This window comes from Xenopus laevis, chromosome 9_10L (genome assembly GCF_017654675.1).
Source record: "Xenopus laevis strain J_2021 chromosome 9_10L, Xenopus_laevis_v10.1, whole genome shotgun sequence".
In the NCBI taxonomy this organism is placed as follows: Eukaryota; Metazoa; Chordata; class Amphibia; order Anura; family Pipidae; genus Xenopus; species Xenopus laevis.
In genome coordinates, this window is record NC_054387.1 from 33,928,974 (window position 1) to 33,943,398 (window position 14,425).

Genomic DNA, 14,425 nt, shown 5'->3' on the forward strand with positions numbered 1-14,425 from the left:
TGGGGCCATGCTCAGAGCTCAAGTGTTTTGCCAGAGCATGCCATTGCAACTTTCCCCTCTGGCAGACCAAAGCCTGGCCTACAGAATGGCAGGGACCACACAAGTCAAGTACTTTGTTTTCTCTGGGACACATATTAGTCCTCATCAATGTGACACGTGTTAAAGAGCCTGACCTTGTCTCCCTTGCATTCACATCCCTAGCATCTCCCCCAACCCACTCTGTATCCTGTGGCTGACAGCCCAGGAGGAGGAGTCTGAGTGCACACACAGGCAAGCTCACAGAAGAGACGTACTTTGGAACATTAGCTAATCCGAGCTAGCGGTTTGCAGCACATTGACATTCCAACACCAACGCTAGCTGTGCAAACGCCTTGGAAAATGCTGGCAGCTCCAGTTCCCAGCCTTCTGCTCCCTCTTGCTATGCTTGTGTTGATATGGCCATCACAGAAGCTTTCTGAAGCCTGCAGTTGCTCACCAGTGCACCCTCAACAGGCCTTCTGTAACGCAGACATAGGTAAGGCCTCTCAAAATTGCTGATGTGTTAACAGATGTTATATGTTGATTGCTTTACAGCTGTGTTAGGTGGCAGTGTTGCCAGTCAGGTTGATTCCAGGCCCAGTGAGTGTAGCTTCTGTTGGTGTCATTGGCTCCATTTTTTTGGTCCAACCCTGTCGCAGGGAGACCTGGGCAGCAATGTCCATAGATGTCTGCTGCAATACTGGCCTCCCAGCACAGACAGTTGACGGATTAAACACTTTACCTTTCTCCTAGCTGCCAACTTTTTCACTTTGCTGGCACTGCCCCGTGCTTCAAGCAACGGCGACCGTTGCTCTTTATGTCTGGGTTGTTTCTTCCTAACAGCAATGAAATTAAGTGACGCACCATCGTTCATGCTAGAATTGTGATAATGATGCTCGTTGGGTTGGGAAAAAGAAGAAATGACCCGGTCTGATAGAATTGACAATGCTCAACAGGAATGATATGTGGCTTTGCAATGCTATAACCCACCTGGCTTTAATTTAGAACACTATAGGATAGATCAGCCCATCTGTATGTCTCAGGATGACGGGTGTTGTAATTCAGCAACATCTAGCACATCAGTTTTGCTACGCATGATAAAATCTGGACTCAGTGTAAGACCCTGGTACTGTTTTCTGTTGATTATCGGCCAAGATTAGCTCATTTCTTACCTTAATTGACTTTTATTACATTCTATATGGATATCTCAAATCATGTCGTCTATTAGTTTTTCTCATCTGCAAGCCAAATCCCTGCTGTTTTTACATGTCTCCATGATGTTTCTGTGACTATCACCTGTTTTCTACCACTAGATGTCACTTTATTCAATATCAATTTTAGGGATGCGCTCATCACATGATGTACCATTTTGGTAATTTATTTATTAAAAAAAAATCTTAAAGGGACACTCATTATAATAAAAATGATATATTTGTGCCTAAAAATGTTGTGTAAAGTCATGGAAACAGGGCTGAGTCTAACACCGAAAAAGGCTATAGTTGTGAGTGAATTTCCTGGTACGCATGTGACTGTCATTTCATTTGCCTAAAAAGAAAACACAAAAGCATCCCTGTAGTACTTTACTGCAGGAATCCTAAATATATAAAAAGAACAACCAGTTAGGATGTATCGTCAGTTAAATATAATGCTGGTGCCACTGTGTCAATGGCTGGATCACTAGTCAATATCGAATGCTATGGTTGAATGTAGTGAGTGCAAAAGTCAAAAGCAACCTTCTACTTTATAACAGAAATCTTAAATATATAAAAGAGTAACCAGTTGTACCATAGAATGTATTGTCGGTGTCATATATTGCTGGGGCCACTGTGTCAATTGCTGTATCACTAGAGAACATAGAATGCTATCGTTTTTTTTAATTTCTGGGGTGAAAGCTCAGAAATTGCCTCAGATTTTGAGAGTTAAAAAGAATCATTCAGGGTGTCTCCAAATAGAGACAGCTTGTTGGCTAAATAAGGGCACTCGGAGAGATTTGTCAAGAAGAAGCTTCAAGTGACTTTGGAAAACAAAGTGCTGCATATGTTTCCCATTAGTAAGTTACTGCTGATGGCAAAGCATTTTGGGAAGAATTTTTTACCTATCAGGTCTTGTGACAGCGTATACAGTTATTCAAGTAAAAAACACTGTAAAAACAATAACAATGTGGGGTGACAGGTGCCCTTTAAAGCCAGATAGGGTGAGACTTCTGGAGAACTATAGATGAATGGCTTAGACAGCAGTGTTTTCATTTATCTTTGTTTCAAGGTTGAGCTACCATATATTTGGAACTCACTTTAAAACTCCATCTGTAAGCTTTTATAGTAAAACATAAGCAATTAACCTTTTTCCCTGCCTTAGACTGTACATTCTGTGGTGCTGTCAATTAGGGCCCTGAGTGCTGAATAGTTTTTTCCTGGATCCCAACAAAGCAAATGCAGACAGCTGGGCTCATTTACTAACACTGGCCAAAGTTGCATCTGGGCAGTAACCCATAGCAACCAATTGGCTTTGTTCAGCCAGATGCAGAAAGAATTATAAAATGTACAGTATTTGTTTGGTTGCCAGGGGTTTCTGTTGCAGTGGAGATTTGCCTAAGGTTAGTAAATGAGCCATGTTTACATAGCATTCATAACCAATGGGCTGTATTTGGTCTTAATGGTAAGCAGTCCAAACGGTAAAGAGATTCAGGCCTGGACATTTGAGTGACTGTAAGACCCAAATCTTTCACTTTTAACTGCGACAGAGACACCATAACCCCCAAATTGATCTTTGAGGGGGCCCAATATGTTTAGAGATGCTGTACAGCACAAGAAAACCATAGTCCTGTAGCAGTAAAGATCTGTCCCCAAAGATGCCCCAGTAGCTCCCCATTTTCTTTTCTGCTAATTCCCAGTGATGCTGTCAATTACCTGAGCTTAGCGACAGACTCACAATATACTGTATATATAGACTACCAAAGTCAAAAACAAGGCTGAACAACCGCTGCAATTTGCATCAAAATCTAACTATGAAGGCCTGTATCATAACTGTTCTATAGATTCTGAAACTTTAGGCTGGTGAAGTAAGTTCAGGATATGTAATACAGCATTTCTACCCCATATTGGTTTTTAATGTTTAGATCTATAACTCCTCACCAACCCCCATATGCAATAAAAGTTACCCATAGCAACCAATAAGAAGTTTGCTTTTAAACAGGTGACTCGTAAATCCTACTTGCTGATTGGTTGCCATGGGTTACTGCTCCTGGGCAAACCTAGTACCTTTTATTACATTGTTTTGATTCCTGTTATTTTAAAGGGCATGTCAACCCAAAAATATTTTTTTGCCTACAATTCTGTTGCATCTATTGTTTTAAGTTATTTGTGTATTTATTGCTATTGAAAGCAGTGTTTGTCTGTCCCTTTCTATTCTCTGCCCTGGTGGCTCAGACTGTTTTTGATTTTTTTTTATTGACTTTCGCAACATTGTTTAGTTATTGGTAAACACAATTGCTATTGAAAGCAGCATTTAATTAACTCCTGGTTGTTACTTTTTAATCACTGAAATGTTGTAATAAATGTATATTGGCAAGTTGCTTAGAATTAGTTTTTTTTAATTAGGCAAAATTTCTATTGGGATTGGCTTTCCCTTGGCATCTTAATTGGATATTACAACCTTGTTACAGGGGATGTCTTTTCCACACACCTGAGCAACAATATTAATTTTGTGACATTAAACTTCATTTGTACAGTTTAAACTGTTACTATTTTTTATTTCTATTCTACAACAAGTCAGCTTTAAATGTAGCACATGCAATTGAGTTATTCCTAGATTACATGGGAACTAGCATACTTTCTCATAGGTGAAATATAAAAGGGTTCATTTACGATCCCCGGGGGTGCAATAATTTATAGAGCCCTGTTTCCAGGGGGTCGTTGCTCACTGCAGTGAGTGCCGGATCAAAAAGCAAGCAGAGACTGGAGGTGCAGTGCATTAACTATTTGGGGACAGTATTTTCCCCATTTCATGGTGGGTCAGTCCAACCCTGTATACATGTTTATGTGAGATGAGTGCCTCCATTGCTAGGATTTTCAGCATGGGTACGCTTTTTGCTCGGAGATTCACAGCACTGTATAAGGGTCTAAAAGCAGCTCTATGAGTCAGACTCACTTTGTGGAGAAAATCTGCTTAACCGTTTAAGTGCTAGGAATCCTGAAGTGGGGACAGATCAGGGAGTTCCTGTTAGAAACTCACCAGTAATGTGGCAGTGTGCAATGGGGAAATAAATGGCCTAACCCAGTGTCGGACTGGCCCACCGGGATACCAGGAAAAGTCCCAGTGGGCCCAGGTGTCAGTAGGCCCTCATACTGTATTGTAGCTCCCACCCTTCCCAGCTATAGTCAGGTGATCCCACTGGTGTCTAATAAAAGGGCAGCCAAGTTTGGGAGTTTTACTTTGAAAGCAGCTAGTAAGTTGCAGGTAAAACTTAGTCCCTTTGTAAAATGTATAATTAAGCAATTGAATTCTTAATGAATCAGATGAAAATTGAGCGTAGGACTGGCCAGATATGGGATGACTTTGACGTAGTTGGCCAGCTTAAATATATTGCAATATATGGACAAACAATCCCTGTTTTGTTTAAAGGGTAAGGCATTTTTCAGTAGCAGTATGCACAAAATGTCTCTGTCTTAAATATATTGATAATGGGTTGAGTGCAGAGGACTCTTGTATTTGTCTATATGTATTTTGTGGTCACAGCCTCATTGCACCCCCTCCTAATGTTTTTAAAAATTAGTGGTGAGCACAACTTTCCCTTGTTTGTCCCTCATACTGCTAGACATTTGGCCTATTTCATGGTCATTCCCTATTTCTAGGAGAACAGGGAGGCTAAATAGATGGAATAATAGATTATAGTATGTAAAGAATAGAGGAGAATAGAGGTTGAGTGAGAAGAGGAAGAATAATAGTACTAAGAATGGGTCCCTGGTCTAAGATTAATTGGTGGGCCCCTAGTCAAAGGTTTTTGGGTGGGCCCCTGGTGTCCCAGTCTGACACTGGCCTAACCAACATTATCACAGTGTGAAATGTGATTGTTTATTCCCTTTTCGCTAATTTTTCAACTGTCAATTAAAGTTGACTCATACAGTAACTGTTCAGATACTTCAAGGAGCTGTGGAGGTTCCAACATGCAATAAACATATATTAAATGAATACATACACTGAGAATGTCATTTTATTCATTCATCCCTCTACCCATCCCATAACTTGAACTCCATTTAGACACACAAGTTGGGGAGTGGCAGATACCACAGGCTGCAATGGGGCCCTGTCCTTACTGCCTGGCCTATGACCTTACCCCCCTGAGCCAGACCGTGAAAATAAGCACTTGCTGAATGAGCACTAAGAGGCACCTGAGATATATTTCTCACAACATTTAATGCTTTAATGGAAAAAGTTGCTCTGTAACTAGGGATGCACTGAATCCACTATTTGGGATTCTGCCGAATCCCCGATAAAAGACAACAAAAGAAAACTCACGTGATTTCCCTACCTGCCCTTAATTTACATATGCAATTTAGGATTCGGTTTGGCCAGACACAAGGATTCGGCTGAATCCGAATCCTGCTGAAAAAGGTCAAATCCTGAACCGTATCCTGGATTCGGTGCATCCCTATCTGTAACAGACTTTATTAAAGCTTGGGGGTAAATGCATACAGGGCATATTTTCTACTGGTGGAGTATTTAGGTGCAAGCTCACACAAGGGCACCTTCACTTGCACAGGGCACACAAGGCATGCTGGGACCTGCGGGGGGCTGGCCCAGAAAGCCAATGCAAAGAGGTACAAATTAGAATGTTAGGAATATGTTTTCTCCATCCATGCTTCTGTTACAGGTACGAGATCTATTATTCCTTAATCCAGAAAGCTCAGAAATAAGGCAATGCTAGTGTACTAAATAAAGAGGTATACCACCCAAAATGTCATTTTATAACTAAAGAAAATGTAATTCGAAGCAACTAAAGATTTTCTGTGGTTTTAAAGGTATTCAAAAATGCAATTACAACTGAAAGCAGTGTTAGTCCGTTTATGCATTGCTAGATCTGTCACAGAAACCAGCTATCCTTCAGCCAAAACTCCTGCTTATCACAATGCTGTGTGTGCTCCTTCACAAGGCTGTTGATCCGCTGGCTTCTGCTGTACTGTTTCAATTGTCACCACCAATAGTGCAGACATACAAGATCAATTGCAATTACATTTCCAAATTAATGCTGATGATTTTTAGTTAATATATATTGGAATGGAAAACCAACTAGAACAACATTTTCTTTAGTTATGCATTATTTCCAGGGGAAGTGTCCACTAACCACAAGTCATTAGGATGATAATCATCGACTCCATGCATGTGTGAGGAACCTGTTTGACTACGCTTTATGTCTATTCCTTTAACTGTGACCTTCTGCCCAAAGACTTTGTTAAACGATCGTGCTCCTCTGCTCGTCCAGAACCCTCTTTGGCTCCTCTCTTTATAAGACCTGGCGGCATCCAATTAAACGAAGGCTCCTCCGAGGTGAAAGGCGGCTGTTAAAGGCAGAAGTAAGAGACGAGACCAGGGAGCCTAGCATTGGTTCTGGATTCTGGGTGCCGATCATGACAGCGTGTTTGGTCTTTATTTGTTTACCTTATTTGATATTTTAAGTCGATTTTGTCATAAGAAGAAACCATCTTTCTTCTAATCTAAGGGTATGCTCCGGGATAAGATCTCGGGGTATGCCTTCATCTGATATGGAAGTTTTTCGGATTCAGAAATTAGAGTGTTTATTTTTTGCCCCCTTTATATATTTAACATAGTGATCAAGTCCTCTTTAATAGTGTCTTCCAGTTTAAACAATCCCATATATAGCAAGGAAAGAAACTTCTTTACAGAAAGGTTGATAAACACTTGGAATAGGCTTTCTGCGGATGTGGTGGGGACTAAATTTGTACAAGCTTAGAACAGATCATGGGTTTGGTCTGGCTGCCACTGAAAACAGTGGTTGGTGGGGAATACCATTACCTGTCATAGACTTACGATATCTTACGATATCTGTTACAGGCAACATATGTCCCTATCTCTGTCTCATTTGAGTTAGGAAGTTACATTTACAGTAGAAAGTCATATTGTATGATGAGATTGAATTCACAACAGTTTCAACTGTTTTCTAAGTAAGTCTGTCTCATTGCTAGTGGATCCAGAGGAATGCTAAAAACTCCATCTGGCTTTCCAAAATTCCTTACTGCCTCCAAGATAGCAATTGGACCAGTCCCTGGATCAACTTGTACTATGAGCTATCTTCAATGTCCCTGTATTTCCTCACTTGCTAAAAAAAGCCATCCAACCCCTTCTTAAAGATATCTAATATATCAGCCTGTACAATCCCTTGAAGGAGAGAATTTCACAATATCACAGCTTTTCTTCCTTTAAAATTAAATGAAACCCTATTCATCTCTATCCATCAGAATGGATGCCCAAATTACACACAGTAATAATAACTGCCTAATTTCCTCTTCTCCAATGTTAACAATTGCAACTTGGCCAGTCCTTCTTAAAGTGGACCTGTCACCCAGACACAAAAATTGGTATAATAAAAGTCCTTTTCAAATTAAACATGAAATCAAATTTCTATTTTTTATTAAAGCATTCATAGCTGTTGTAAGCTCATTTAAAAATTTCAGCTGTCAATAAATTATTACTTTCACTTTCCATTCAGCACTTCCTACATTTCGCTGCTCTCCCCACATTCCCTTCACCGATTAATTATGTAACCAGGGCATGGGGATTGACATCGGGTCCCCCATTCTGGTGCACAAACAAGATTCGGAGATGATACAAGGCTTGTCTTAATACCAGTGTCCACTAAATGGCTCCTGCTTCTTTGCTATAATTTTGTATTCCCAGACTAAAGGAAACAAGATTAAAATAATTATATAGTGTAATTAAAGTTAATTTTGCTTGACTAATGTGATAAAATAGGAATATTTTTTTTGGGTGATGGGTCCCCTTTAATAACTGAGATATTACATCTGGTTTCCATAACTGCTCCTTTAAGTAGATTCAGTTACTGTATGCCACACAGAGCTAAATAAGCAATATTGCCTCTGCTTCTTTCTCCTGTCCTTCATCAGGGCTGTCCCAGGCTATTTTATGCCTCGATCATAGAACCATAGGAGATTTTGGTATATCAATGCAAGGTCTCAGTAGAAGATTATAGGGGGCATATTTATTATGCTGTGTAAAACTAAATTTGCACAAAAACCGAAGTAAAAATCGTTGTCAAATAAATGGCGAATTTTTCAAGGTGTGTATAATTTTACGCCATGCGAACACCAGATTTGCCTCCGTTATCTTACATTGCTTAGGGGCATATTTATAATGCTGTATAAAACAGCAGAACTCACTATAAGGGGCATATTATATATATTATGTGGGGTAAAGAACAGATCACCAGGCTTCACCGTATAAAAATTTTTGTTTTACACAGCATAATAAATATGCCCCTAAGAAAAAATGCGTAAACATTTTACTCGCTTTTTACATGGCAAAGCTTAGAGATGTGTGGTATATTATGCCACTGTTTTTTTACACAGCATAATAAATATGCCCGAAGATGCGCTAGCATTTAATTCTGCCTAGCGCAACTTCGTTAGAGGTCTTCGCTCAGGCTTATTTGCATATGGCGGGGAACTTTAATAAAGAAAATAGTGTTGTTATAATGGCCTACACATGAGCCCACTGTATTGTTGATGTTCCATATGTTGGAAAATGAATGGGGGAACCCGGTTACCCAAAAAAAAATTTAAGGACTTTTGCAGGCTACCACTCAAAAAAAGGAAAAGATGCCAGTATTTTTCATACTTAGAAACTTTTCCACTAAAAAATATGATGTAAGTAACAGAAGAATGAGGAAGATCTATGCACTCCAATACACTTGTTCTGGTCTGAGCTGGCGAAGTCAAGTCTGGCGAAAGAGGTAACGTTCAGTAATACGCATCTTAGTGAATTTTCAGAGTAACGTCCATTCGACAGAGAAAAAATTCACCTGGCGATAGAGTGCAAATCACGGCTAGCGAAATGACGCCTGCGTCTGTTAGTAAATCGGCAAGCCCCTGAAAACTGTAACACTGGCGAATTTTGCCATTGTTAGTCACTTCCCCTTCTGTAAATCTGCCCCTTGGTCTGCAGACTCGTGCCTTTAAGTAGTCATTGTGCCCAATCTGTGACTTGTAATATCCACATTATTTACAACATTATTGATTAAACGATCTTGCTTCTTGGCTGTATTATAACAATTGTAAAAAAAAAAAAAAAAAAAAAAAAAGAAATCCTAATTTGCATATGCAAATTAGGGGCAGGGAGGGAAATCGCATGACTTTTTGTCACAAAACAAGTAAGTAAAAAATGTTTTCCCCTTCCCATCCCTAATTTGCATATGCAAATTAGGATTCAGATTTGATTCCGTATTCGGCTGAATCTTTTGTGAAGGATTCGGGGGTTCGGCCGAATCCAAAACAGTGGATTCACTGCATCCCTACTAATTATACTATGAGGAAAAGTGATACAGAGGAAAAAACATTGGAGAAAGAGGCATACTGGATATATCATCTTAAAACAATAGAGACCTATGGGGATCTAAATCGTGAATGGGAGGTCTCTTGCTTTATAAGTAGTTTTCTGTCACACAATTTATATAGATATGTTTATTTTTATATTATTGTGATATTTGAATGCAACAGATATTGGTTAATTTTGTTATTAATAATTTAGCTCACTTTTCTCTGCATTCTTTCATGTATATTTTAATATAGCAATGTGGATTAATGCTGGGAGATCTATTGTCCATTGTGCTAATGGATGAATGTTTTTAGGGGTGGGTTCTAGTGAGTTTAAATGGTTAGAGGTGGTACAGAGTACCATATAGCTTTTGAGAAAGTGTCTGGTAGCCACGAAATGCATCAAGCGTGTGGTTCTAATACATATTCCTGAACGATCCATCAATATCAATAAAAAATTGTCTTTAAGAAAATTGGCCCAGCTGGTGCTCCGTGCTAGAGAAGTTACTTTGACTCTGAATGACTTCCTCAAAGGGTTCCTGGTTAAGAACCATGTCAGATAAGGTCTGCATTGGTTTGCTAATGTCATCAATGTTGAATTGGCCCAATAGGATACCAGGAAAACTCCTGGTGGGCTCAGGTCTCTGTGGGCCTTCTTGCTCACCCAAGCATTTGCCTTGTAAGCCTATAGAAGGCACATCTGTACCAATTTTGCCATCAACACAGTCATGACGAACAGATTGTTCCCAGTGGAGACCCAGTTGGTGTGTTTTATAATCTATAGTCCACTAAACTCTAATACCCACTTGCTTCAGCAGTATATGAATTAAGCAAAACATTTTGTGCTCATTGCTTGACTGTAGTATCCTGTCGGCACTTAGAGCTTTATTATTGCTTCCCACCATGATCTCTTTACTTGGAACTGATAAGGTATTATCCTATGTTGCATTTGTCTTGTATTTCTGAGGAAAAGCACATTTCTGGCAAGAAAACGATCACTTCTGCCGTGCAATTAAACTATAAATAACAGAGAAAGGGGTAGCAGATTGTAGAACTAACTGCAATAATTCTGAGATTTTAATTTCTCTAATATGTGTCTTTATATAGCTGCATAAGAAATATTTATTTTATATTTATAAAGTCCTTTGATCCTTTTAGGGCATGTTTATTTTAGATTCCATAACCTTTTAAGGTCTTTCTATGAAAAATTATGCCTTTGAATACATATATTTCACATCTGTCATCCTCCTCTCCGTTCCCTTTATTCCTTGCATCACATGCCCATCTTGGCTCTGTTGCTCTGGGTTTGGCTTTGAAAATGCAATGTAGCAGTTTCCTCCTCAAAATTACTCAGTTCTCCATAAACCCCTCCGAGTTTGGGTGCATTTTTTTCTTGTGATTCAGCAGCACGAGAAGAACTGGCGGATTCAATGATGAAGCCGCAGGGTATGAGACTACCACCCTTGACTGACCACAGCACAGCTGTACAACAGATATCTTATCACATGACTACATAGAACGGCTTGTCTTCCCCTCTCAACAACTCAGTTGACCCTATACTTTAATATTACGTTGGTGACATATATACAAATAGTACATAAATTCAAAGAATGGATGTAATTTCTGAATGGAGCCCAGAGTGTACGGAATTCCTGCCCCTTTGGCTTTATGCCTCACAGGGTTTAAAGCTGGAGTGCTTTGGGCCACTGTGAACAAAATAAGCTGTTTAACTACTATACCTTCAGGGCAGAAGGTAGTCCCAGCATAGCCTACAGCAGTGTTGTCCAACTGGCGGCCTGTGCCCCCCCCCCCGTGTGGCCCCCACATGAAAGTCTGCCTGCTTTGACTGCTTTCCTTGTGTAAGCTTTAAAATGTATTAGTACTGAGATTAACTGGCCCCTGCATTGTTTACACCTCAACTTCAGACTGTAAAATCCCGTATTGTTCACATATGTTATCCCCCTTGCATTTGTTCACACTTATAACACCTCTAAAACCCTGTACTCTTCACACTTCAGGCCGAGACTCCCTACTCTGCCTGCCCAGGCTCCCTGTGTGTGCCATACTATGCTTGCCCTATGCTCCCTGTGTGTTCCATACTCTGCCTGCCCTATGCTCCCTGTGTGTTCCATACTCTGTCTTCCATATGCTCCCTGTGTGTGCCATACTCTGCCTGCCCTATGCTCCGTGTGTTCCATACTCTGCCTGCCCTATGCTCCCTGTGCGTTCCATACTCTGCCTTTCCTATGCTCCCTGTGTGTGCTATACTCTGACTGCCCTATGCTCCCTGTGTGTGCCATACTCTGACTGCCCTATGCTCCCTGTGTGTGCCATACTCTGACTGCCTATGCTCCCTGTGTGCTTTATACTCTGTCTGCCCTATGCTCCCTGTGCGTTCCATACTCTGCCTTTCATATTCTCCCTGTGTGTGACATACTCTGCCTGCCCTAGGCTCCCTGTGTGCGCCATACTCTGTATGTCCTATGCTCCCTGTGTGTGCCATACTCTGCCTGCCCTATGCTCCCTGTGTGTGCTATACTCTGCCTGCCCTATGTTTCCTGAGTGTGCCATACTCTGCCTGCCCTATACTCCTGTGTGTACCATTCTCTGCCTGCCCTATGCTTTGTGTGTTCCATACTTTACCTGCCCTATGCATGCCCTATGCATTCCATACTCTGCCTTTCCTATGCTCCCTGTGTGTGCCATACTATGCCTGCCCTATGCTCCCTGTGTGTGCCGTACTCTGCCTGCCCTATGCTCCCTGTGTGTGTCATACTCTGCCTGCCCTATGCTCCCTGTGTGTGCTATACTCTGCCTGCCCTATGCTCCCTGTGTGTGGCATACTCTGCCTGCCCTATGCTCCCTGTGTGTTCCATACTCTGCCTGCCATATGCTCCCTGTGTGTGCCATACTCTGCCTGTCATATGCTCCCTGTGTGTGCCATACTGTAACTGCCCTCTACTCCCTGTGTGTTCCATACTCTGCCCTATGCTCCCTGTGAGTTCCATACACTGAATGCCCTATGCTCCCTGTGTGTGACACACTCTGCCTACCCATATGTTCTCTGTGTGTGATATACTCTGCCTACCCTACACTGTCTGTGGGACATGAGTCTGGAAGGGTTTGTTAGCATTTGGAAATTGTTGGTAGGGGCCCCTAAGTTGTTTAATCATGTGCTGGGGGGGGTGCTGTATTATCCACAGGGGAAGAGGCATATGTATTTAAGGGTGTGTTTTAATATGACTTAAATATGCTCAGGTATGAGTAATATTCCTGCAGAGAGATTTGTTTTTTTGGTGTGCTACCGCCATTAATGTGGACATGTCTAAGTTCTTGTGGTAACATGGGTGTGGCTGAAAGTGGGTGTGGTTTAAAATTGGGAGTGGTTAACAATGGCTTTCATTATCGGCCCTCCACCACGTAGAAAAATTCCCACCCCCATAACCACAGAAGTTGGACAGCATTGGCCTACATACAGCACTCTGTGCTAGACAGATATGCCTGATAGCATGAAACCCTTAGCAACTCCTATTTCACGTATTTCATCCCTGCTGCATTAGCTTAGCCTCTTCTCATTCATAAGGTATTATACAGATTATAAAGATGATATACATCAACCATTGACTCATGCCAAGTCTCTGCCTCACTAGAATATACCATTTTATGGGTGTCAACCTGGAGGCAGCTGGTACCTGACTGTGGAGAATGCTCCCCTTAAACTCCTGTCCTCCTCTTTGGAACATTCCCCATAAAGGCAACATGCACTGCAACATGGGCATTGAAATGAATGAAATTGCACTGCGTCTGCATCCGGTGCAACCGTATCCAATTCATCAAAATGGATACAACTCCAGCTTTGCAGTAAATCAGACGCAGTTGTGCCAAATATTTTTGCAGTCAGCCTGGTGTCATTTCTGGTGCTGCCAGGCTAACTGCATTTGGACACAAGTACCTGAAAAAGGTTTGACAAAAAGCATACTGTGTACATAAATGAGCCTTTGAGTAACATAAATGGACACTTACGTTTCTCTTTGTTTTAACAAAAAAAAATGGGTTTTTTTCCATAAAATAAGAGATAGGATAAATGTACTATATTCTATAGTAACCTCTCTTGCCTTTGCCTTCAGTTATTCGAGCCAAAGCCGTTACTGGAAAAGAGGTGGAAAGTGGGAATGATGTCTATGGTAATCCCATCAAAAGGATCCAATATGAGATCAAACAAATTAAGGTAAGGAAAAATACAAAATAACAGCACTGTGTGAAAACTCCTGCCCTATTAGGAACATTGCCTCTGTTCCCTCGCAACATGCTGGTGCACTGCTATTGGAAAATGCTTGAGGTTTTAACAAACATATGCAAAATATAAATCCCTTCTACAAGATATCAGCCTGAGACATGGCCTAGAAGGCAGAGAGGGCCTGGACAGTCATAAAAGGGTAAATCAATATAAAACCTTAGAACAAATCTTAGGGCAGGGCCACCATCAGAAATCACAGGGCCCCGTACAACAACATTTTCTGGGCCCCTTGTCAGTTCATATACAAAGAAGGTCTCTTTATATAGCCTTCATAACCAAAAGAGTGGGCATCTGGGACAATTGTGATTTATATATGACCCTAAGCATGTCAGGATATAAGTAATTTGATAAATATGTCATTACCATTAATACCATATAAGAGAAGTATTTGCACCTAAGGCTAAAGGCAGATTGGGCATTTTCTATGCCAGCATACGTCAACCTAGTTACAAGTGCCTGGAACTTCCCCTGCTGTCTCCTATTGGCTGTAATTGAAGAAATGACCAGCATCACACTATATAACTCGTAATATTGCTTTATGAAGAAT

General features: G+C 40.9%; 1 protein-coding gene across 1 annotated transcript in view; it reads left to right on the top strand.

The window, feature by feature from the left end:
• The first annotated feature begins 263 nt into the window (after positions 1-263).
• The window catches only part of timp2.L (TIMP metallopeptidase inhibitor 2 L homeolog), a 33,325-nt gene continuing 19,163 nt past the window's right edge, over positions 264-14,425 (top strand). Inside the window, 2 exon segments of the mRNA NM_001094279.1 lie at positions 264-514; positions 13,709-13,809. Of these exon segments, the coding sequence (NP_001087748.1) occupies positions 379-514; positions 13,709-13,809 (237 nt within the window). The 5' untranslated portion in view covers positions 264-378.